The sequence below is a fragment of the Hippocampus bargibanti genome, linkage group LG17 (genome assembly GCF_051943395.1).
Source record: "Hippocampus bargibanti isolate YZ-2025 linkage group LG17, ASM5194339v1, whole genome shotgun sequence".
NCBI classification, from domain to species: domain Eukaryota; kingdom Metazoa; phylum Chordata; class Actinopteri; order Syngnathiformes; family Syngnathidae; genus Hippocampus; species Hippocampus bargibanti.
The window spans coordinates 14537558-14562829 of NC_142750.1; the positions used below are offsets into that span (position 1 = coordinate 14537558).

Sequence of the window (25272 nt, forward strand, 5' to 3'; positions counted from 1 at the left end):
CGAATTGGGCATTTTCAAAAATTCCCGCCCCCCTTCCGTGACGCCATACCAAGACGTCTTGCATTTCTTGTGAATCAAAACAATGGCTTCAGATTCGGAGAAGATGTTTTCTTGTTACACATCCAGTTATGAATATGATTCAAATGGTCCCGATGAGCAAAGCATACATGTTTGCAATTGATTAAAGTATTTGGGCCATTTTGAGGCAAACGGGCGGGGGGGGGGGGGGGGGGGGGGGATGTCTCACCCAAGAAGACGCAGAAAAATGGCGACCAGCTCCGGTGAGGAATGAATTAGCTCGTTTCCACAGGCTGATACTAGCTTTCCGTGGAGTTTGCTTCCCTCTGCTGGCGGCTTTTGGGTGTCAGACATGATTTAAAAAAACAGTACAGCAAAATACATTGACGTGACGGTGAGGAGGCGGTCCTTTTCTGACGTCACGTCAGGCATCGTCACCAACTCAAAAAGAAGACTTCCTGAATGTTCAGCGCGAGTCTTAAAAGGTAAAATCTAGCTATATGCGGTGGAATCTTTGTCAAATACGCTCAGTAGAAGTCATTTGAAGCCATTTTACAAATTATGGACACAACTTGTCCGGAGACGTCGGTTGTCCTTTAAGTCAGCGAATAGTCATTTTGATATTTTTTATGAATTCATCTGTGTTCATATGAACATGCTCGGCGTAAATGGGTTAATATACTCAGTGGGCCAAATGACACAATACTTGCCCCCTGGGCCTTATTTTGCCCACCTCTGCCTCGCCTCCACAATATTGACAATCGTAGTTATTGTCAACATTTTTGCCTTTTATTAACTTTCATATACATCCATATTTCTTTGTCTGTAATACAAAAACAATTGTCAAAATTCAGACTTTTTTTATTTTACAAACAGAACAGGAACCTTCAAATACACATTTTCATCATTGTCAAGTCAGTCGCTTTTGCAGAGCAAGGAAAGGAGCCTAACGAGCATTTACTCCGTAGACCAGACATTTGGTACTGGATCGTCTTCTCATGCCACCTCAGCCTCAACAATGGAAAGAGTACAAAAAGGATGTTGACACAAAATACGTATTTTGCTCAGTAAAACTCAGGCATTACTGTAGATTGAATTTCCTACTCCTCGTTGAACAAATTGACCTTTTGAATTTAACAAAAAGAAAATAAAAGAGCCAAACAAATGAGACCCCAAAATAAAGTACACGGAAACACGAGAGCTCCTTGAGAGTCTTTTCTCCGAGGTACAGTTTCTTGTGAAATGCCAACTCGTCCATGAGTTGCGCTTATGAAGACAGGTGCAAAAAAAGGTCCCTTGGAGCTGAAACGCTGAGCCCGCCCAACTCTGTGAAAGCAGCAGTGCTTGGTTCCTTCCGCACATAAACGAGCACATCCCCGACAGGACGTGTGTCACGGAGGGACAGCAGAGAAAAGCCAAACATCTTGGCAAGTGCATTTTGTTTGTCGGCGTTTCGCCGATGTGCCACGCACTCTAAGAGGTTGATGACTGTAGCTTGTTGTTATGAGACCTACAGCGTGGAGAGAGGGCGAAGTTGAGAGGTCTTCACACGTTCTCAGGTGTTAAAATGTGGACAAAGACCACACGCGCACACAGTGAATGCATTAAGGCCGCCTTGCAAGATGGTTCTACAGCCATGTTGAATGTTATGTATTGGGAATGTATTGATGACAATTATGCTGACAACATTATTTTTGCAAAGGATGCGGAAGAAACGCCGAATACCGATAGATATTACTCTCCGAAGCAATTGTTTCATCAAAAAAAAACAAAAAAAACCAAGATATTTTACAACCACTATACATGATAAAAAATATATATACATTAACCTTAAACACTGATCAAATCAGAGGCGCAGCCAAGTGATAGCACTCATAAATATCAGTTATAAAATATACAGTTTTGTATACTTTAACTCGACTCAGACCCAATCAAATTTAACCGAGATGTACAGTACATCGCAAATAAACACAAACTGCGCTCAAATGTATTTAAAATCCCCCCGCAAAGATGAAAACTACAGTGACCGCTTGTTGGTTAACACCAATAACAAAAAAGCAATTGTCATCATTGAACTGATGGAGTAAAGTCAACATGGCTGCCACTTTATGGTGACTACTGAACACTCTTGCCATGATTATTAGAGAGAGACAAGCATCCAGTCCAGACTCCAGCTAGACTGGCCCATTTAAGAATCTGACAATCTGCAAGACAGAAGAAAATGGGATGGCATAAATCAAAGGCATGCAGCAAAGGTGAACAAACCCAGACACGGCAGATGTTGTAAGCAAGCACACGGCGCATATCATGTTTTGACTTTCTTGTCAACCCAGTTAGTTAGTATGGGGCATCGCCTACGCTCAACTCATGCGAGGGTATCGTACAAACGCTGTATGAGGGCGGCGGTGGGGGAGGGTGACTGAAAACTGATGCAATACGGGAGAACATAGCACATAGTGAGACCAAGCTATTACAACATCCGGCGCATTGCGGAGCTCACCTGCCAGCTTTGAAACATTTGAGCTTCTGCACAAAGAAGCCTTCAAGCACCTCCGCACACTGAAAGAAGGGCGTGTCATTGGGGTTGTAGTAGCGGCAGTTGTCGAATATTTTGGTCACGTCGGCCACAAACTCGGTGACCTTGTGATAATGCCGCTTTTGTAAACGGCTTTCCATTGTGGAAAAGTCTGCAAGGGACAAAGATTGCGTCAGCGTCGCTGGAAATGGTTCTTCTTCTTCAAATTAGATGCCACACACGTGCACACACACGGTTACCCATTGGTTCCTTAATGACGCGGTAATAATCAGGTGCGTCATGCGGATCCACTGGTTCAAGGAAAGGCCACGCCATCTTGTGTGACTGTTACAACAGGAATATAACGCAAAGTTGATTTTAAAACTATCTAGTACATGCTCCAAAAGTACCGTCTTTTCCGCTGTGTAGTATAGGTTTGAAAAGACAACAATGAATGGTGTCTTTTCAAACTTTTTCCTTATATAAGGCGCGCCGGAGTATAAGGCACACCTTCAAAGAATAAAAAAAAAAATCCCAATATCTAAATACAGTAAAGTCTCGTTATATCGATATCGGATATATCGATAGTCACGGTTATATCGATACTATTTCTATGCACGCGCGGAGAAAATTACATGCAAACAGGGTCGGATATATCGATAGTCCCGGTTATATCGATATTTTTCGGACTCCCTTGAATATCGATATAACGAGACTTTACTGTACATTGATACCTTGGCTTATGAACTTAATCGGTTCCCAGAAAGTGTGTATAAGGCAAAAAGTGTGTATTCCAAACATTAATTTCCCAAAAGAAACAAATAAAATGAGAATCATCCGTTCCCAGGTCCCCATAAAACATAATTTTCAACAAAACAAGCCTGAAAACTACACACAATCTACCTTATTTTATGTATAATAAATCTGCTATGGTGCTGTAATTAAAGAAATAAACTGTACTGTATAATAGTTGTTTTATTTATCATTGTGATGGTCGTTGACGGCTTGATGGAATGGATAGCTATTTGCATAATGTGTCTCAAGGAGCTCTGGGTTGTACATCTTACAAGTTGTGATATTGCAACAGCAACAGATGCAGGCAGACACACTAGAAACTTCATTAATAGCTGGTTCGCTTGCTTGTATGTTCTCTTCAAATTGTACAGATGACTTGTGCGGGTTATTTGTGGAGCCTGATTGATGGGATATTTTAACCTCGCAGTCTACGCTCCGCCTTTGAACGATCAATAAAGTTGAAACGAGTCCACATTTCAGTTGTATTAAGTTCATCCTGTCTACTTGATATCTAATTTAAAACAGATTCTTTTCTCCCAGACAGTGTATTCACAATACTCACTGGACATCACAATCTCCCAGCAGACAAAGGCAGAACAACAGTGATCATGGACACGGAAAAACACGAAAAACAGATGCAGCAGTTATTACAGGACGACGCCTATGAAATATTAAAGAAAGACCCAACAGAAGAAAAACAAACTTAAAGCACTACTCAAACCCCTATTAAAGGAAAATAAAATAAACAAACAGTCATACAACCACCTGGTACCCACAGCATCATCATCATCCCCAAGCTTTACGGCACGCCAAAAATACACAAACCAGATACACTTCTCCGCCCCATAGTAGACAACATCGGATCAGTCACGTACAACCTATCAAAAGCACTATCAGATATAATAAAACCATTACTGGGACACACTGACCAACACCGCGAGAACTCAAAGCAGCTCGCTACAGAACTCGCCATCATAAAAATACAGAGAGACCAAATGTTCATATCACATGACATCATCTCACTTTTCACCAAAGCCACCATTCAGATAGTACAGGAGAGACTAAAAGCAGACAGGACACTCAAAAAACGCACAAATCTAACAGCACATGACATAACCCAGCTACCCCAGTTCACTGCCACATCCACATATTTCCAATTCAGGAACACCATATACAGACAAAAAGAAGGGTTCGCCATGGGGGACCCACTCTCTGCCATCTTGTGTGGCTTCTTCATGGAGGACCTGGAACAGAAAGCTCTTGCAACACCCCCGGAAACATACAAACTCACACTATGGAAACGATATGTGGACGACATTCTGGAAAAAATCAAAACAGGACATACGCAACAGCTTACGGATCACTCAACTCCATAGACACCACAGGCAGCATCAAGTTCACCCATGAAGAAGAAAACAAACCAATCCATCGCCTTCTTGGACTTGAACATACACCACACGGACAACGGAGACATCAAAATAAAAGTACACAGGAAACCCACACATACCGACCAATATCTCCTTTGGACATCTGAACACTCCACTATTCATAAGTTGTCAGTCGTCAGGACATGACATGAACGCACCACAATGATTACGGACCCGCAGGACGGAACACGGGAGGAAAAACATATACAACACGCACTAAAGAAATGCCAATATCCGCAGTGGGCAATAACTAAAGGTTAAAAACAACACAGGACAGGGGAGAAAGAAAAAGCAAACAAACAAGAGCACAGAGGAACGGTAACATTGCCATACATAAGAGGGATCACAGAAGGCATACAAAGAACACAGAGGAAACACAACATAAACACACCGGTCAAACCGCACACAACTCTCCGACAGATCTTGGTACACCCAAAGGACAAAATACACCCGGAAAATAAATGCAACTCAACATATGAAATCCCATGCAAGTCATGCAATAAATCGTATTCGTATTATTATCGGGGAGACAGGAAGAAGTTTTAATACAAGAAAAAAAGAGCACAAGAAGGAGTGCGAGAAAGAGACAGCAAATATACAAACAAGAGCAATAAAAGAACAAGCACAACTGGAACACCATAAATCAGCCATCATGGACCACTGCAAAAGAGAAAATCACATCATGGACTGGGAGAAGGCCAGAGTCATCCGCACCGAAGAAAACAAACATCGGCGCTGGATCAGCGAGGCCATTGAAATCCGCAAGCGAGGACCAAGGACCATCAACAGGGATGAGGGAGCCTATGTGCTCTCGACCACCTGGAGCAGTATCTTGGAGGGACCAGCGGACAGCAGGGGGCGTGACTTGCCTGTCAGATCTGACAGGTAGGTCACGCCCTCATAGCAACACCAATTGAAAAAAAGGCGCGTCACAACAACATCCGTGACACTGACGAAGACGGAAGTAGACGCCCAAACATGTCAGCTATTTGAACACCTACAATACACTGTCTGGAAGAAAAGAATCTGTTTTAAATTAGAGTCCACATTTCACTGTGTTTTCTATCCATTTTCTCACCATTTCACTTTTGTTGTTTTTTTTTTCCCACTCGTTTTTTTGTTTCAAGCTCTGTCGTCTCCCTTTCGCGAGGGTGTGTGTGTGTGTTTTCACTGTTTTTTCTATCCATGTTCTCACCTTTTCACTTTTGTTTTTGTTTCAAGCTATGTCGTCTGCCTTTCCTGTTCATGTGCAGCTCTGCGTTTCTGTCACCCCTCCCCTCGCTCACTGCTGCTTGTGTCATGCTGCATGTGTCCCCTCCCTCCTCTACCACAAATCTTGACCAATCACGTGCGGCTTTAACCGAAGACTGGGGGGCGGGGGGATAGAGGGGAAAAAAGTTGGCTGTCATTTCCAGCTCCTCATTCACTTCAGAGATCCAGCTGCAAGAACCGTCTCGTTAGCGAACGACACATCACTCATCGTGGCGCTCCGTGTGTTTCCCAAAAAATAGTTTGTATGCCAAGATGATATTCTCGCGAATTTAACGTTCGTAAGGCGAAGTTTGTTAGCTAAAGCGTTCGTAAGCCGAGGTATTACTGTATGTGGAGCGGATTAAACATTCTTTTGGCTTCCCCAAATTCGTAACGGTCCCCGAGAAGAAAGCGTAACCACAATGCCCCGGCAATAAATTAGTTTGACACTCTTGAAGCAAGCAAATCAAGTCCAGAGTAGTCTGCATACCTGTAAAGAGCGTAAAATTCGTTTCAAGCCCTCATAGTCTTTGTCGGTAAGTGGCGTGAGGACAGTCATGGCATCTTCTGTCGACTGACACTGTGGGCAAACGTACACGTCGATGTGATTGGCTTCGCTTTGTAGGATGCCCACGCAGCGCCCGTGGTACCAGTTCTGGCAGCGGTCACAGCCAATGTAAAACCTGAAAGGACAAAATTTGGGGGAAAAAAATGAATAATGACTGGTTCAATCAATCAATGACTTGTTCATTGATAGTCCACGGGGACGATGCTCAAGAGGCCGTACTGCGATTCATCGTATGGCGTCCGACAGATGCAGTAGAGTTCCTCCTTGCTTCCGCCTTCGTGGCCCCGTTTGCAATCGTGACACACAAAGTCCTCTAACTTTTTGGCTTCCTTCTCAGTGATGCCCACGCATGCGCCGTGGAACCAGTTGGAGCACAAGTCACACCCGATGTAAAACCTGAGAGTAAAGACAAAACGTGCCAACGTTGCAATGACTGGAATGAAATGGAGAGAGGCGCTCATGCTCACGCGTACTTACTTGGACTCGTCGTAGGGCGTTTTACAGATACAGTACAATTTATTGTCCTTCTTGTGATCCTTCGAGGTAGAGGAGAGCTTCTTCTTCTTTTTGTGTTTTAACAAAAAGAGATCTCTCTCCTTGTCTCTGTCCCTTTCTTTGGGCTTCTCCCTGTCGTGAGGTCGATGGCGCTCGTGTGCTCTTATCCTGTCCTTTTCTCGATCACGCTCTCGGTCTTTTTCTCTGTCTTTGTACCGATCTCGGTCTTTGTCGCGCTCTCGCTCCCGTTTCTTGTCATGATGCCGTTCCTTATCCTTGTTGCGGTCTTTGTCGCGCTCCTCTTCACGCTTGCGTTTATGCGATGAGGAGGAAAGGGGTCCGGCGATGCGGTTCCTGTGAGAGGAATGTGTCGAGTGAGAGGGCTGAGAAGAATGTGAGCAGTGGGAGGATTGAGAAGATGATTTGAGCGCCGCCGCAGCCTGGGTGACGGCAGCTCGGGCTTTCTCCTTTTCTTTCTGGAGCCTGGCGATGTCTCGCCGCAGCTCCTCCTGAGGGCAACGAGGAGAAAAAAATAAAACACGTCAAACAACTTAGTTTGTAGCAGACGTGCACATTCCACCGTGACATCTCTGATCCACTGGTGAAAAGGAGGCTTTCTCCTCTTTCATCTAGAACTGCTTCATGAAACAAAGTGTTTGTCATAGAGTACATGGGGAAAGATTGCACAACTGTCCATGTTTTTATGTTCCTGTTGTGTTTATTATTTTGCTTTGTGTTGCCTATTATTATGATCTGATCCATCTATTGGCAATTCCCATCGGAGTGTTTATACATTCAATCCATCAAGCGTGCTTTGGATCAAGTTGAATGTTTGCAAACCTGCACTTGCAACTGAAGGTCTTTGTCCAGCAGAGCTCTCTTTTTGAGAATCTCGGCCTTCAAGTGTTCTTTGTGCTTGTACAACAACGCCGTCAACTTGGTGGCGTTCTGCTTGGAGCGTTTCTGCTCAACCACCTCGTCCTTCTTTCTCTTCTTAGCTGCTTGCTTCTCGTCCTTCTCAATCTTATCGAGAATATATTTCATCACCTGGTTGCACACGATCATTCTGGAGAAAGCAGAAGCAAATTGTTTTGGTACGCTTGGAGTGGAGTGGATTTCTTGCGGCCGGACAATAAAAGTCACACAGTCCCAAACCTCTGGTTTTCCTCCCGCTCAGCAGCCGCTTGGCTTTTCCTCTGTTTGAGCTGCTCCGCTGAAACGCTCTGCTTCGCTCCCACCTGGCAGTAACCAAAAGCATGATTTCAGCGATGAAATGTGCGGCGACAGACCGGTTGTTGTTTGCTCGTCCCACCTGTTTATGAACACCATCTCCCAGGCTGACGGGATCCTTATGCTCCCTTTTATTCTCTTGGTGTTTCTTCTTCTTTGGTGGTGGATGTTGATATTGCTGCGAGTGTGGCTGTTGCTGCTGCTGCTGTTGTTGTTGATGTTGCTGCTGGGGCTGTTGCTGCTGGTCTCTGGGTTGCTGCATTCTCTGAAGTTGGTCCTGCAGGTTTGTTGGCGCCTGTATCGTCACCACGTTCTGGATTGGGTGACTCTGCTGGATCTGGATCGGCAGTTGCAGTTTGATCTGCTGGGGAACCGCGCCACCTTGCTGCTGCGCCTGCGCTTGGATCTGAGCCTGGATCTGTGCCGCAACGTGAGGCGGAAGAGCCGACAACAGTTGGACTGGCTGTTGAAGCCCCGGAACAGTGATGAGCTGATGTCGGATTGAAGGCTGGACATGAAGTTGAGGCTGAGCTTGAATGTGGGTTTGATTCGGGGTTTGAAACTGGACTTGAACCTGCGCTTGCACTTGAGGTTGAGTCTGTACTGGAACCTGGGTGGGGGACTGCGCTTTGAATTGAGTTTGGGTTGCAATTTGACTTTTAATGGGTGAGAGACTTTGAACTTGAGGTTGCTGTGAAGCATGAGGGAGAGGGTGAATCTGGTTCTGTTGCTGGAAATGCACCTGAACCTGCGGATGCAACTGAGCTTGTACCTGTGGTTGGAGTGGCGCCTGAGGCTGCTGCGACGTCTGCGGTTGGGTGTGCAGTTGCGTTTGGAGCGCACCCGGTGCCTGTGACTGGTACTGAGGTTGGACTCTTTGTTGGTGTTGAACTTGAATCTGGGACAAGGGTGGCTTTGGAGATTGAAACTGCACCTGGGGTTGAATTTGAGGAAGGCGTGTCGCTTGGAGTTGGGACGACGGCTGAGTTTGGGGTTGAAACTGAACTCGGATTTGAGGGTGGATTTGCGCCTGCGTCTGGAGGCGAGGCGGTGACTGGATGTGCTGTATATTTTGGACTTGGCCACATGGCTGAACCTGAATTTGTGCGCAGATTTGGTTTTGGGGGCAGGACTGCAGTGGACTGAATGTGTGGGGCTGTCTAACTGTTGTCACTACAGACGACACAGGTAAGGCCTTCATTTGAAGCTGCACAGCAGAGAGGGGAATTTGAGACACCTGCTGAACAGACACCACGGCGGGGTGCTGGACTTGCGTTTGCAAGGAGAGAGACGTTTGAGGCAGCGAGCAAATGGGTATGGAACGTGGCGCCAGGGTACAGGCAGGAACTGCTGTGAGAGCAGGGGGACTGGGAATGCTTGCCTGTTGAACAGAATGGACTGGAAGCTGGCCTTCACATGAAGCTGGTTTCCATGTCTGGGGCTGAGCAGTCCTCTGCTCTATTAGCGCTACAATGGTACAGGAAAAGAGAAGAACAAAATTAACGCCGAAAATATTCAAAAGTCACTTCATGCTGATTGATCCCGGCTTATTACCTGGCACCGAGGGCGTCGTACACGTGGCGGTGACTGGCGTGACCACAGCATGTCCCGTAGCAGCGGGAAGAGGGCGAGTCGCTAGAGTCTGAATTTGGGCTATTGCTTTGGCAGAGGACGGGGTGCCAATTTCATTTGATACCACAGCAATGACTGGACCAGAGGCGGCGGGGAGGGCACAGGTTGGAACTTGGGGTTGGACGGGTGAGGGGAGGGATGCAGAAATGCATTGCATTTGAGTTGAGTTAGCATACTGAACAGCAGAATTGCCCGTGAGAGGGACAAAAGCTGGGGCGGGGACAGTTACGTGCATCTGGACTGGAGCTGAGGAAGCGGTCAATGTTTGCGCTGAGACCCGAGATTGTGGGGGGGCTTGTCCTGCCACAGCCACAGTCATGACTGTTCGATTCTGGTCTAATAGTTGGGTTGGAATCATCGTTTGGCCTGCATTGAGTTGGGGGGCGGGCTCAGATTTAGCCACTTCTGGTGGTACTAGAGAAGAGAGCGCTAAGGAGGATGAAACCAGTGTTTGTGACAACGGTTGGCCTGCAATGGGGGCTAATTGGGGTGATGGTGCTGAAATGTGTGTTTCTACAGGAACCTGCGGAGTAACGTGAACCGTTGTTGGAATTGAGGCTGTCACTTCGGGGTGGATAGGGATCGCGGCTGGGGTAGAACCCAACTCTGATTTGGGTTGCAAAGAAAGAGGCGAAATGGGTTGCGTTGGAGCAGGAATAGGGGCAGCCATTTGGGCCTGGGCCAAAGCTGAAGGAGTGGTTTGGACGTTGGAACAAGGTAGAGCAGGAGTTGAGATTTGGGCTGGCGGACTCGGTAATGCAGCGGGCTTTGCGGGAAGAGCCGCGGTGAGCGTTGACGTTGGAACCGATGAAGACACCGGGATGGGAGTGAAGAGGAAGCGGTGGACTTGGCCATTGGGCATAGCCGCTTGCATCAGCTGCTGACCAGGGGAAGGGATGACGGTGACACCCTGCGGGACAATTTGCAGCTGGCCCTCTGTCTGGCCTTGACCCTGGATCACCACGGTCAGACCAGGATTCCCTGCCTGAAGCGGTGAAATGAATTTCAATTGAGCAAACAAGTAAAAAGTTAAATGTCACACGCGTCAACTCCTTCGGCATGCGGGCTTTGCGATCTTGCGAACAAAGGTACCACTGTAGGACTTGCAGAGTTTTAAACGGATCCCTCACCTGAGCACTCTGTGTTAACTGCATGAGCTGTGCCATAGTGAGTTTGACTTGACCCTGCTGTGGTCGACCGGGTTGGGTGGGGGCCACGGGAGCCTGCCCAGGCACTGTGCCGTTACCTGGCGCAGGACATGCAGCTCTCTGTCCTTCAATTGTCTGCGCAGGAGTAGAACCAGATACGGTTGCAGATGCAACATGGACTTTGCCCATCTGGACCTGTTGGGAATGGCCTAGACAAACAGAAATAAAAACACATTTTATTTTTGCGGAATTAGCCTCGGTGGAAAAGTATCGTTAAAACTGTAAATAAAGAATACCTTGTGAAGCCAATTTAGGACTTGCTCCAGGTTGCGTTTGGTTCCCTGCTCTTATCATCTAATGAAAAAAATAAGATTAACTGTTGACCACACTACTCGCTTGAGGGAAGCTTGAATAAGCTTCTCGTTGGAGAGACACAATACCTGTTGCAACGATGAAGCCGAGTTGCTCGCTCTGAGATTGAGATTGCCTGTTGTCGGGTGGAGTGTACTGTACGTCCTCAGGTTTGCAGGAGGGCCAGACGGGAATATGCTGCTGCTTTTCGAAGGGTCTGTCGTGAGAAATAATGACATAAATATCCCGATCCGCTTATCCTCAACGATGGTTGTGGGAGGAGCTGGAGAGTTTCCCAGCTGTCTTTGGGCAGTAGGCGGGGGACACCCTGAACCGCTTGCCAGCCAATCGTAGGTCAACACAGAGACGAACGACCATTGACGGTCACGCTCACACCGAAGGCCAATTTTTGGATGTTCAATCATCCTGCCGTGCATGTTTTTGGAATGTGGGAGGAAACCGGAGAGCCGGAGAAAATCCATGTGGGCCGGGGGGAATGAAAACTCCACACCGGGAGGTCGGAGCTGGAATTGGTCTGATCCAGAATGCAAATACGTTATGTCTAATTTTACACTTCAACGAAGAACTAACATCGTTTAGCTACATTTTACTTTAGGAGGTATTGTTCGCATCCAAACGCTTACCCGTATTACTACCGGGCTGACCTTGCTTGACCCAAGTGGCAAAAGACTGGTGGAAGTTCTTGTCTTGCTGCAAGGGGACCGGTGAGCCCAATTTGGAGGCCAAGACCATCTTGGTGCCTGATGTGATTTGGCTTGTACTCTGGCCCGACGACACGGTAGTACTAACAGAATTTGAAGTGCTGGATGATGAGGTTGTCGTGGTGGTGCTGGTTGTGGCTGCAGGATGCATGGATGTGGATTGTTGCTCAAAGCGTTTCTGAAAGGAAACATGAAGTGAATCTTTTATTTTTTATTTGACGACCAACGTGATTGAGATCTTCAGACATCTTTGAAAGGATGACGGCTCCAGACTTGTAGCATCTGTCTTCATACCTGCTGGGCAGCCATTCTGGTCTGCTTAAGCTGATTCTCCAAATGCATCTTGACATCCTCGGCATTCTTCAGGGTACCGACTGTTTTAGGGGAATTGATTCCTTGGAGTTTCTCCTTCTCCATTCTGTTATCATAAGTAAAAGGGTCATGGGGATATATTTATAAAATGCTTTTCCATGAAGGTACGGTCCTGCTTCATTCAAACAACAGCAGTGGAAAAAAATACAGTAAAGTCTCGTTATATCGATATCGGATATATCGATAGTCCCGGTTATATCGATACTATTTCTATGCACGCACGGAGAAAATTACATGCAAACAGGGTCGGATATATCGATAGTCCCGGTTATATCGATATTTTTCGGACTTCCTTGGATATCGATATAACGAGACTTTACTGTAGTTTCAAAAACATTCGCTTCTTTAACCGTTTTAGGTTGCCCTCACTTTTCTGCAAAGGCTTTGATCTCCCACAGCTCCAGATCTTCTTCTGGAATCCACGTCTCCACAGCAATAGGTCCAGTTGGCGTGGTTGACTCCTGCTTCTTGGGTCTCAAGGCACTGGATCGTAGGCCTTTCCTTTGCGGAGTCGGAGTTTCTGTTGATACAAAATGGGAAATAGCTCGCTTTGTGGGTTGCTCAAAATGTATCATTTAGCCGTTTCCTAATTATTGAAATCATCACATAACTGTATCATTAATTATTCATTAGAAAACATTAAAAGTAATTGTAATTTTAAAAAATGTATTACGAGAATATCGATATAACGAGACTTTATGTATTTCAGAAGTACCTATTTTGGTGACACTTGGTATATATACCAATTGAATTGATGCAAATTGGCAGTAACTAGCCGGCTAGATCTTGCTTTGTGTTCTGAAATATAAATTCATATTTTGGGTTCTGGTAGTCTATCACCCAGGAAAACAGGTGGCAGAAGCCCACACATGGCGCCACGGTTCAGTCACGTTTCGCTCCGTCACTTGGCTGCCTTGGACTGTCGAACCTACGACGGCATTTAAATGTTACCTTTTGGAGTGTCTCTGTTTCCAAGTGGACAGATAATCTTCCTGATGCAATATTCTGAGTAGATGCCATAAGGCCCCACGTCTCTGCGTTTTATGATCTCTGTTGTGGTGATATCGGTGTCGGTAGTTTCTGGGGATGGTGAGAAGCATAAAACATAGGACACGTTACGTCTGTGTAAGCTCTCAGTCGTACAGGAGTGGTCCATCGATGAGAAGGTTTCTTCAGCCGTCAGCTGTACAAAAGTACTTTTGTACAGCTGACGGCTGAAGAAACCTTCTCATCGATAGGACACGTTAGCACAGAAGCAGCCGTTCGGACCACTACAACACTGTGTAGCATATGCTAACGCGTGGAGGCCTTCTCAGCGGCACAAAAAGGCGGAAATCAATACAGATGACGATCAACGGTTGGTTTCCCACCTTTGCGTGTTAAGCCAACAGCAACAGAGGGCTTGACAGCCATGTCATCCCATCTTAGGCACGCCCAGAGCAACCGGAGCATCAGGCTGACTCCTGCCAGTGATCTCATCGTCTGAAGGCGGTACCTAGTCGGGGAACACAAAGGACAATCTGCATATTTGGACGATTGTAAAAATACACTTCTATATATAGCCAAGCGCAGTGATATCAAGATCGCGCAAAGAGGAAGAAAAAGACGCCAACCTCCACGTGATTCCAAATGTTGGCCGAGGAGACGGATAGGGCCAGATATCCAGCGCCGGCTTGGCATTGTAGTTGAAGATGGGAACCTCTTTGAAGCCCCCCCTCCTCGCCAGCCTCTTCAGGTCATCATTGGGCAGGACAAAAATGCTCTTTTTGCTGCTTTTGGTGACAAATTTGCGATAGGACGGCAGGGCCGTGCCTGACCGCGCCTTTTTACATTTGGTGAACTTGAGAAGACTGACTCTGTCACTGGTGGTGTAGTCTTTGCATATCGTATTGGCGCTGCTTGCTGTTGAAACGAGGGTAGTCGCCTTTGGACAAGTAACCTCTGGACCGGCAGGCTTGGAATTTGGAATGACGGCAGACACTGTCTTAAGGGCGGAGGTCGGAAGGGAAGAGACAGGGTTATTTGGCGCACAGGTTTGCGTGTTTTGAGAGTCTGGGACATTTTTCGCGGGTGTCTTTATATCTTCTCTACTACTACCACCGTTGTCGCTACTATGAAGGCAAGAGGCAGAAACTGCCTCGTCGGAAACCTGAGGCGCATCCTTGTTATCACTTGCCACCTTTTGAGGCTCCGCTGCATCGGCCAGGTGATTTTCTAATTTGAGGATCTTTGGGGGAGGCGAATGACCATCATAGGAGGCAACATTTTGGGAGAGGCTTCCATTCATGAGCGGCTTGACGGGTTCTTCGTTCCCACTGTGGGCTTGATTGCTGGGGTTTGAGTTAATGTTTGAATTTGAAGAAACAGCTGGCCCACTTTCTCCATTCAACTGCTCCGCGTTAGTCTTGTTTTGGTCAGCCTCTACAAGCTCCCCATCCGGCCGCCTACCGCCTTGCTCCATTTCCTCGTAGCTACGTTTCTTTGTGTTCTCTTCAACCTCTTGTTTTGGAGGGTTCTCCTGGCTGTCTATTGCTTCGGATTCAAAATTGTTTTCACCGTTGAGCCAGGTGCTTCCCGTGGATCCTCCGTTCACTTTGTTGTACGCCGCAGCGCTTGCACCATTCCCGTGCACAGGAACCACTTCTGCCTGCGGGCTGCGACTGTCCAATTTGATGTCAGAGTTGACTTTGAGCTCATTGTCTTCCTGATCGAAGTTGAGCTGCTTTATGACACCGTCTTTTATCATCTTGTCGCCTTTCTTTTCTTCAACTTTAACACCTGGAGCCACATCGGGCCGCTGTTTAGATTCCGTTTTGATCACGGAATCAGATCGCGCGGAAGCCATTTTGGACAGCAAGGCTGCCTGCCTGAACCGCTCCAGTCTCTGCTTCTCCTCCAAAGTGAACTGTTTGACACGCCGCTCCAAGAGTCCATCCAATTTGGAAGGCTTTACCTTCTGCTTATAAGCTGTTCGCAAATGAAATCCTTCGCTGACATTGACAACGTCATAGAAAGTCTTCGGTGCGGGGGTCTTGTCCTTTGGTGGGTCGTCTTTCTGGATTGGCTCCATTTTTACGGACTGCTCGGTAGGCAAGGAAGGGTCTTTGTTTTCAACATTTTCTAGAATAAACAGAAATGTCATAATACGATTTACAAATGGAACGGTGGATCGTGTCAAGATCCAAGGCAAAAAAGAAATACGTTAAATACATTAAACGTTTGTGTTTGAAATTGCCTCAATTACCTCCGTCTTCATTTAATGGTGCTGTACTCAAACTGGGTTCAACCTCCATTTTGTTGTCTTCAACCTTTTCTCGCTCCTCCTCTTTGGGCTTCGCTTCTTCTTTTGCCGCCTGTTCCTGTTCGGACGACTCGCTCGGAGCTGACGCACTCGTGGAAAACTTTGCCTCTGCCGTACTTTGACTCGTTCGCATTTCATTGTCTGCCTTTTTCTGTTTGTTGACGCAGGCATCATTTTCCGGCCTCACTACAGCTGCTGGGAAGACAGAATGAGAGATGTAATTTTAGGGGCTGACATATTTTTGGGCCTCATCACCTCATCTTTATTCCTTACCTTTCAGTTCTTTTCGGTAGTTTGCATTTGTGTTTCCTGGTAATTTAGGAATAAAACGTGGTACGCGAGTCTTACTGACCCAGTTCCAGCCACCATATCCCGTCACTCTATACTCTTCACCCTTCTGCTTCCACACCTAGTCAGAACGCCATCGTGAAATACTCAAATGAAGCATGCGTGCAACGGTATGTAATTGTGGTACTCCTGTTTATTTTACCTGGTGTTTGATGTTTACGCTGTACTTCACCCACGTGGCCTGTTGCAGAGATTCCTCATCCTCCAGCTTTTTCTCCCGCTTTTTAACCCTCTCTTTCTCTTCACGCTCCGTGGAGGTCATGCGGTGCAGCCTGAGACAGGAGAACTTGCTGTTCAAGATTTCATCAAGTCGAAATTACAGATTTTGCGGTACGATTTGACTGTGACACAGTGTGGTGATACACATATACACACACGTCACCTTGTGTGTCCGAGGGAATCTTTCCAAACAGGCAGCATGACAACCGGCTTGATGGCGCACTCCAGGATGGCCAAAGCTAGAGCAAATTCCCTTGCCTTGCTGCACATTTGCACTGCCTTGTTCCAGTTAGTTCTAGAAAAAAAGAGTAACACAGCAGATTTTTTGGGTGGCCCCAAAAAATAAATAAATGGATGGTTTGGATGGATATATAGTAACATAAATAAACTTAAATAAACAAATGGATAAATAAATAAACAAATACATATACTTAAAGGACAACCGACACCTCCCGGACAAGCTGTGTCCATAATTTGTAAAATCACTTCAAATGACTTCTACGGAGCGTATTTTACAAAGAATCCACTGCATATAGCTGTATTTTATGTTTTAAGACTCACGCTGAATATTCAGGAAGTCTTGTTTTCGAGTTGATGACAATTTCTGACGTGACGTCACGTCTGGAACGCCCCTGACCGACAAAGCGACACATAATGCATTTTGGGTACTTTGTTTAGTCTGAAAACTTCGTGTTGATGGCGAAATTAGAAGGAAAAAACATAAATAACGCGATGGTGAATGGTTGTGTTGCACCAAGACTACCACAGTGAGACCTTGGCTTATGAACTTAATTGTTAAACTTAATTGTTAATTGTTAAAGTGTGTAAGGCGAAAAGTGTGTATCCCAAATTTTTTTCCCCATAGGAAATAATTAAAATGAGAATAATCCGTTCCCATCCCGTCTCCATAAAATATAATTTTCAACTAAATAAGCCTTAAAACTACACACAAGATACCTTATTCTATGTATAATAAATGTGTTATTGTATTGTAATGAAGGAAATACACTGCACTGTATAATAAAGTCACTTTATTTACATTTGTGATGGTCGTTGATGGCTCTTAATTGACACCTGTTGCTTTCTGACTTGGAAGGTCTTACGAAACTGAGGCATCACATGATCATTCATCATGTTGATGATTCTCATAGCCTTTTCTGGATGGAACTGTTCAATAAAAGCCTGCACATCATTCCACTGAGCAAATCAAATCCTGTATGTTGAGGACCTCATTATGGTCAGCAACAAGCTCCTCGATGCCATCTGCATCCACTTTGCGTCCCATGTTCTGTCCAATGGAAACATTGTCGTCCAAAACAACAGAGTCATGAGGATCAAATCCTTCAAAGTCCCTCTCAAGGATGCATGCGGGCCACAAATTCTTCCATGCTGCTTTCAAGGATCGAAGGGCAACATCATGCCAAGCCTTTTCTATCAGCTGAACACAATGATACACATTGAAATGGATTTAGCATATCCGCTAAGCGGCTAAATCAGACAAACGCACACCTCGTTCGTGTTTCTCAATGATCCCCTCCTTCTCCTCGACTGTAATGTTCCTTTGTGTCTTCTTAGGCTAAACACGAGCCTGTGGTGTCTTTTTCCATCCCAAAAAAAGCAAAAAAAGTATCTGTAAAAAAAACTTCTTGGAGGCGATCGACGTGTGTCTCTCTTTCTCTCTCTCTCTCTCTCTCTCTGTCTCTCACTCTCTCTCTCGCTCTGGATCGACGTGTGCATTCAGAGAAGGGGCTGTGGAAAGGCAGGCCGGCTGGGGCGCTTTTCGCTCATGTGCTTTGGTGTTCTTCCGCGGAAGATTACTCCGCCAGCCGTGGTGGGGGGGTGTATCGTGAAAAGTAGTGCGTAATCCAAGGTTTAATTTTCATAAATTTAACGTTCGTAAACCAAATAGTTTGGAAGGCAAGGCGTTCGTAAACCGAGGCCCCACTGTATTTGATACTAGTACACACAAATTCCCAGCAGACAAATCAGCCCATCTCCAACGGAGCTTGGTCGCCATCTTGTGCATTTTCTGGGCGCTACATTTGAGTCCAGACGCCTCAAAATGAGATGGAAGGACTTCTTTAATCGATTGTAAACATTTATGCTTTCCTCTTCAGAACTATTTCAATCATATTCATAACTGGATGAGTAACAAGAAAGCATGTTCTCCGAATCTGAAGCCATTGTTTTGATTCTTGAGCAAGGCGTCCTGGCGTGACGTCACAAACAAGGGGCGGGATCTTCTGAAACTGAAACTTTCTGAGGTCATTTTGAAGTAGTTTTGGGACACTTTAAGTCATTTTTATTGGTGTTTTGCATTTGACTAAAAATATCAGCCTGCGTGTTTTGGGTATTTTAGATGCTATAAAACGTTTTTCTGATGTCAGTTGGGAAACAAAAAAATGGTGTGGGTTGTCCTTTAAATAAATAAACAAATGCACAAATAAACGAAGTAATTAATTAGTTGATAATGTATTAACTAGTTAATTAATTGGTAATGATTTAGCTACTTTATTATTTAATTGAAGGCGGGGGCAGATCTTAAATACTGAACTTATTGTTATAACCTGCAGATTTGATTTTAAAAGTTACATCAAAAAAATACAATGAACTCCTACACTGCCAGACGTGCAAAAATGTGTCCATATAGGGGTCTGCAGTAATATGAGGTGCAAATTCTGCCCCCTCATGGGAGGGAAAAACATTGCCAGAGGTCTGACCAGCACTTTATGGCCACCCCAAACCCCACAAGAAAAATCAAAACCTCAACAAATTCGGGAATGGCGCTCAATGGCATATTTTCAATTCTAAAATAAATTTGGGAATGGCAGTGAAGGAGTAAATCAAATCCTGATGGAGATAAGCCATAATTCGTCGGTGCATTTCTGGGGGGGGAAGATGTTACTGCTTATAGTTCAAAGTAAATGGTCGTCAGTAAAAATAAATAAATAAATAAATCATAATAAAAAAAAAAGATGACCAAGTTAACGTACAAAGAGAATCTCATAACCCTCGGCAAAATTCTAACCTGTGCGATGCCCAGTTTGGGTGCATAAATGGTGGTGGGATGTTGCTCTCCAGCTGGATGATGTTGAAGCGCAGTGTGGTGACGGTCAGGCTCCGAGATCCGTAGATGGAGCCGTTCCATTTGAACTCGGATGCAGTCGTCAAGCTGAACTTGTGGGAGAGGTGCCGCCTTTTGTCGTGGTCTTCCCGGTGCTGATGCTTGTTGAGCGCCAGGACGTTGGTGCTGTACTGGTTATGGTACACTCTGTATTTACCTTCCTGACCCAGTTTGAACAAGTTGTTCAGGTTCAACGCCAAGTCACTTTTGGAAAAGTTAGAATGTGAAGTCTCAACTCCCGTGGATGACTGAAAGACAGGGGAGAAGCTTTTGTTAGCTAAATGGCAGCATTGGCAGAAATATCTGATGTTTGTCTCAATCGAAGGAAAAAAGACCACCATTCTAACTTTTGGAGTGGGAATTTTCACACTCACTTCTTTGATTTTTCTTGAAATTTGGTTTGAAGATTCCAGCTCTGATCCAGTTGCTCTTTTACGCCTCAGATTTTCAAGACACTCTTCTGTCGATCACAGGGCACATGACATTATTTTCAGTGTAATGACAAAACCATCTTTTACTTATTGAAAATTAATTTTCTGCAATGGCATATATAAAAATAAACGTGTTTTGACAAAAGTACCTATCCCGTCATGACTGGTGGAAGATGACCGAGAGGACCTTTCAAACAGGTCTGGCTCTTCCGGTTTACCAGGGCTTCTGCTGGGGCTTCTGCTTTCTGAGACCTGGCCATCAGCTTCAGGCTGCTCGTCAAGGATTTGCGCTTGCATGGATTCGCCGCTCCGCTTAGGTTCATCTTATAAAATAAAGGACAAGTGTGCAAACCGTGGTTTGAGTCAAGCAGGACTGGCATTGGTACCCGTACAACGGAAGAACTTCACCTAAAAGGTAGCACCCACACATTTGACGACAGTGAGGTTAAAATCTTAGCAAAATAAAATAGATGGTTTGAAAGGGGAGTAAAAGAAGCTATTTTCATAAAACAGCAAAACAGTTCACTAAATCGCCATGGTGGGGTGAGGTTTAATTTGGATCGTTGTACAACAGACTTCTTAGACCACATAGGCTTAGTTATGCTGATGAGGTGATACTAGAGCAAATGGGGAAATCAGGCCAGTCGTAGACCCCATAATCAGGCAGGACAATAGAAGTAATCAGTCAGGACAATGGAAGTAATCAGTATAGCCTCAGGGAATAGTCCTCTTCTCCCCCCAACCTGAGAGCAGGGACCTATCATAGCAGAGTCTGGCAACGGCACGTCTGGACAGTAGGGAGTAGGGCTATATATATATATATATATATATATATATATATATATATATATATATATATATATATATATATATATACTCAGTAAAGTCTCGTTATATCGATATCGGTTATATCGATAGTACCGCTTATTACGATACTATTTTCATTTCCCTTGCACATTTCTAGTCTTTTTATGTATAATTAGTACCGTTTAGTACGATACCCGGTCATTACGATAATCCGGTTATTACGGTGCTCCTTTTCATCCCCCGCCGGCTATTTTTGTTGTTTATATCGATATATCCGTCGCGCCATTGGTCAACTTGGTCACGTGTCTTGTTACGTGAGCCGCCATCGGTCGCGCCATTGGTCGACTTGGTCACATGAGCCGCCATCGGTCGCGCTATTGGTCGACTTGGCCGCGTGACTTTGTCACGTGACACGCCATCGGTCGCGCCACTGGTCAACTTGGTCACGTGTCTTGGTTACGTGTCACGCCATCAGTCGCGCCATTGGTCGACTTGGTCAGGTGACTTGGTTACGTGCCCAGCACCCGTGTAGCAGAGCCATTTTCATTTTCAGACGCTAGCTCGTGTGTAGCAGACGAGATTGAAGTGTTTGTGTTAAAAGGTAAAAATGGGAAGCAGAAGAAGATTGATGACTTTTTTAAATTGTATACATAATACAGTAAGATGTAAGTGTTGCAGTTTCCCTGTTGTGTTATGTACATGCCCACTGTACTGTATATGAATGCAATCGTTTTTTGCAACAATGTTTCTTGTTTTGTCTGCTGAAGCGCGATGATTTTGAAAATTATTAACATTCCATACTGTGTATTAAAGGACAGCCGATGTCACTTTTTATTCAAATGCAAATAAAAATGACTTCACGCCAAGACGTCTTGCATTGCTTGTGAATCCAAACAATGGCTTCAGATTCGGATAATATGCTTTCTTGTTACACATCCAGTTATGAATATGTTTCAAATACACTGTAGTTCTGAAGATTAAAGCATACATGTTTACAATCATTAAAGAATTATATGTGCCATTTTGAGGCAACATTGGGGGAACATCTCCCAAAAAAAAGGGAGCTAATGGCCAGCTCCGTTTCTTATATGGCGCTTGGCTGCCCTCTTTTGGCGGCTTTTGTTTAATGCAGTTCGGCGCAGGATCGGATATATCGATAGTCCCGGTTATATCGATATTTTTTCGGACTCCCTTGAATATCGATATAACGAGACTTTACTGTATATATATATATATATATATATATATATATATATATATATATATATATATATATATATATATGAACCAGTTGCTGATGGATGGGACTCATCCAGGATGGCTAACCGAAGGGCGAACAATCCTGATCATGAAGGATTCCTCAAAGTGTGCAGTTCCTTCCAACTATCGGCCAATAACCTGTCTCTCCACAACATGGAAGCTCATGTCAGGCATCATTGCGGCTAAGATAAGTGGACACGTGGATCAATGCATGAGCAAAGCACAGAAAGGCATTAGTAGAGATACTAGAGGTGCCAAACATCAGCTGCTGGTTGACAGAACAGTCGCACAAGATTGCAGGTCCCGACATACCAACCTGTGCACAGCCTGGATTAATTACAAGAAAGCATATGACTCGATGCCACACACATGGATCACTGAATGCTTGGAGTTGTATAAGGTCAACAGGACCCTGAGAGCCTTCGTTGCAAACTCGATGAGGATGTGGAAAACCACACTTGAAGCCAATGCCAAGCCACTAACGCAAGTGTCCATCAAATGTGGCATATACCAAGGTGATGCACTCTCACCACTGCTGTTCTGTTCATTCGGTCTGGAGAAATGTAGTCGGATGGTGACTAAGAGGGGCAAGGTAGTCCACACTGAAGGGGTCTCACTCCCTGAAAGAACGATAGCAGACATTGAAAACAGCTACAAGTACCTCGGTATTCCACAGGCCAATGGCAACCTCAAACTAGCAACAAGGAAAGAGGCTATGACCAAATACCTCCAGCGGGTGAGGCAAGTCCTCAGAAGCCAGCTCAATGGGAAGAACAAGACCCGGGCAATAAACAGCTATGCCCTGCCAGTGATCAGATACCCTGCAGGAATAATAAGGTGGCCAAAGGAAGAGATTCAGACCACGGATGTTAAGACCCGAAAACTCATCACCATGCACGGAGGGTTCCATCCCAAGTCCAGCACCCTGTGACTGTACACAAGCCGTAAGGAAGGTTGCCGGGGACTAGTGAGTGTGAGAGCCACTGTCCAGGATGAAACATCCAAGCTCCATGAATACATCAAAGAGAAGGCTCCAACGGATGATGTACTCAGAGAATGTCTCAGATAATGGGGAACAGAGGATGAGGTGATGGAAGAGGGACAGTCATGGGAGGAAAAGCCCCTACACGGGATGTACCACCGAACCATAGCAGAAGTGGCTGATCTCAAGAAGTCCTATCAGTGGCTTGAGAGGGCTGGCCTAAAGGACAGCACAGAGGCACTCATCCTGGCTGCCCAAGAGCAGGCCCTGAACACCAGCGCCATCGAGGGAGGCAGGGATATACCACACCAGACAAGACCCAAGGTGTAGGTTGTGCAAAGAGGCACCTGAGACAATCCAACACATAACTGCAGGGTGTAAGATGCTGGCAGGGAAAGCCTACATGGAGTGCCATAACCAGGTGGCTGGCATAGTCTACCGAAACATCGGTGCGGAGTATGGACTGGAAACCCCAAGGTCAAAATGGGAAACACCTCCCAAGGTGGTGGAGAATGACCGAGCAAAGATCCTGTGGGACTTCCAGATACAGACCGACAAGATGGTAATGGCCAACCAACCAGATATCGTGGTCATAGATAAAGGGAAAAAGAAAGCCGTTGTCGTGGATGTAGCAGTCCCGAGTGATGGAAACATCAGAAAGGAACGATGAGAAGGTTTCTTCAGCCGTCATCTGTACAAAAGTGAAGGTTTCGGACGTTTCGCCTCCTATCCAAGAGGCTTCGTCAGCGAACTAAAGTCTGACTGGTCGTATCGGCCCCATTTATATATCCCTAATGTCCAGACCTGGTGGCGCCGGACACAGCTATGATAGGTCCCTACTCTCAGGTTGGGGGGGGCGCGGGACCCCCCCCTGTGGCCCCACTGATTGTTCCTACATTCCTGACTAACGATTGGCCTATTACCCCCACTCCCCCCGGTATCACCTCATCAGCATAACGACCCTCATCAGCATTGCGAAAGTTGCCTAACCTGTTTTGCCTAAGCAGGCTATTGTATGAACGATCCAAATTGAACCTCACACCACCAGACCGGTTTAATGAAGGATTTTGTTGTTTTATAAGAATCGCCTCTTTTAGGCCTCTCTCAACAGTATGTTGAGAGAGGACTGTTTACTTTATTGAATTAGAGTTTTGTACTGTACTACAAACATGTACTGTGCTTCTTAATGCTTGCACTGTACTGTGTTGGACTAAATTTTGCCTTAAATATTTTTGTACTGTATGTTGATAGTGGACTGTTTACTTTATTGCATTCAGGTTTTGTACTGCACTACAAACATTTAGTGTGCTTCTTTATGCATGTTATTATTATTATTATTATTATTATTATTATTATTACTGTACTGGGTTCCACTAAATTTGGCCTTATAAAAAAGATGTTCACATGTAAATTTACCGATACATGTAGGGTTCGCTACATCGCGGTTTTTCGTCTATTGCAGGTGGTGCTGGTCCATATTAACCACCATAAATGAGAGATTAGTGGATCTCACAGTGGCGTGTAGCTAGTTAGAAACGTACCTTTTAACACGAATCACACAAATGACGCAAGAAGCGGACAAAATGCTCAGAATGGCGAGCGAGGCGACGGCAAGCCACACACGGGGCAAGTGAGTACCTGTCATCTCCTGCTTTGTCGCTGGCGGGGCTTCCCCATTCTCCTTCGCGTCTAAGTTTGAATCAGGAAATTTAGTTGAATCCTGGGTGGTCGAACTGGCTTTAGAATCAGACACGGAGTTCTCTTGGGCACTGGTCGGGTCGACAGCTGTTGTGGTACAATGGCATGATTCAGTTATTTGGTAGTGGTGTAGTTAGGAGACTGTCAAAGTATCCTAACCGGACTGGGTATCGGCAGACACCGTAATTTAAATCAATGATGGAAATTCAGATTCGGATGATTATAAAAAAGCGTTACCAGGACATTCCCGAAGAAGTCATGTGGATAGAGTTACAGTATTTTCCGGTGTACAAGGCGCACTCAAAAGCCTCGATTTTCTTCAAAAGATGACCCTGCGCCTTATACGCAGGTGCACCTTATATGTGAAGTAATACTGAGCCACAAGTCTCACAACTACTGTCAGCAACCACCGACTCCATTTCAACCTGTAGAGGTAGTAGTATGTACCCAAGCCTCTACTGTAGCGCCTTATGTGATGTGCCCTAAATTTGGAAAACTTTTATATATTTATATATATTTGGAAAACTTTTTTTCATTCATTGAAGGTGCGTGTTATACTCCGGTGCACGTTTTCCATG

At 45.3% G+C, this 25272-nt stretch overlaps 1 protein-coding gene across 3 annotated transcripts in view; it reads right to left on the bottom strand.

Annotated features, from left to right (window-relative positions):
- Positions 1–534: 534 nt before the first annotated feature.
- LOC148885929 (nucleosome-remodeling factor subunit BPTF-like) overlaps positions 535–25272 on the bottom strand; it is a 30059-nt gene continuing 5321 nt past the window's right edge. Inside the window, exons 5-31 of one of the 3 annotated variants that reach the window (XM_089019058.1) lie at positions 24635–24781; positions 20097–20270; positions 19891–19976; positions 19421–19764; positions 16556–16687; positions 16316–16445; positions 16099–16234; positions 15769–16017; positions 14138–15644; positions 13895–14019; positions 13476–13604; positions 12894–13044; positions 12447–12570; positions 12075–12330; positions 11520–11647; positions 11376–11433; positions 11062–11288; positions 9854–10916; positions 8382–9766; positions 8225–8307; positions 7910–8135; positions 7052–7578; positions 6794–6970; positions 6497–6689; positions 2794–2878; positions 2519–2705; positions 535–1528 (exon numbers count right to left, since the gene is read on the bottom strand). In XM_089019058.1, the coding sequence (XP_088875184.1) occupies positions 1492–1528; positions 2519–2705; positions 2794–2878; positions 6497–6689; positions 6794–6970; positions 7052–7578; positions 7910–8135; positions 8225–8307; positions 8382–9766; positions 9854–10916; positions 11062–11288; positions 11376–11433; positions 11520–11647; positions 12075–12330; positions 12447–12570; positions 12894–13044; positions 13476–13604; positions 13895–14019; positions 14138–15644; positions 15769–16017; positions 16099–16234; positions 16316–16445; positions 16556–16687; positions 19421–19764; positions 19891–19976; positions 20097–20270; positions 24635–24781 (8066 nt within the window). In that variant the 3' untranslated portion in view covers positions 535–1491. Of the gene's footprint in view, positions 2223–2518; positions 2706–2793; positions 2879–6496; positions 6690–6793; positions 6971–7051; positions 7579–7909; positions 8136–8224; positions 8308–8381; positions 9767–9853; positions 10917–11061; positions 11289–11375; positions 11434–11519; positions 11648–12074; positions 12331–12446; positions 12571–12893; positions 13045–13475; positions 13605–13894; positions 14020–14137; positions 15645–15768; positions 16021–16098; positions 16235–16315; positions 16446–16555; positions 16688–19420; positions 19765–19890; positions 19977–20096; positions 20271–24634; positions 24782–25272 lie in introns of all 3 variants that reach the window. The other 2 variants (XM_089019057.1, XM_089019059.1) reach the window with 2 other exon arrangements.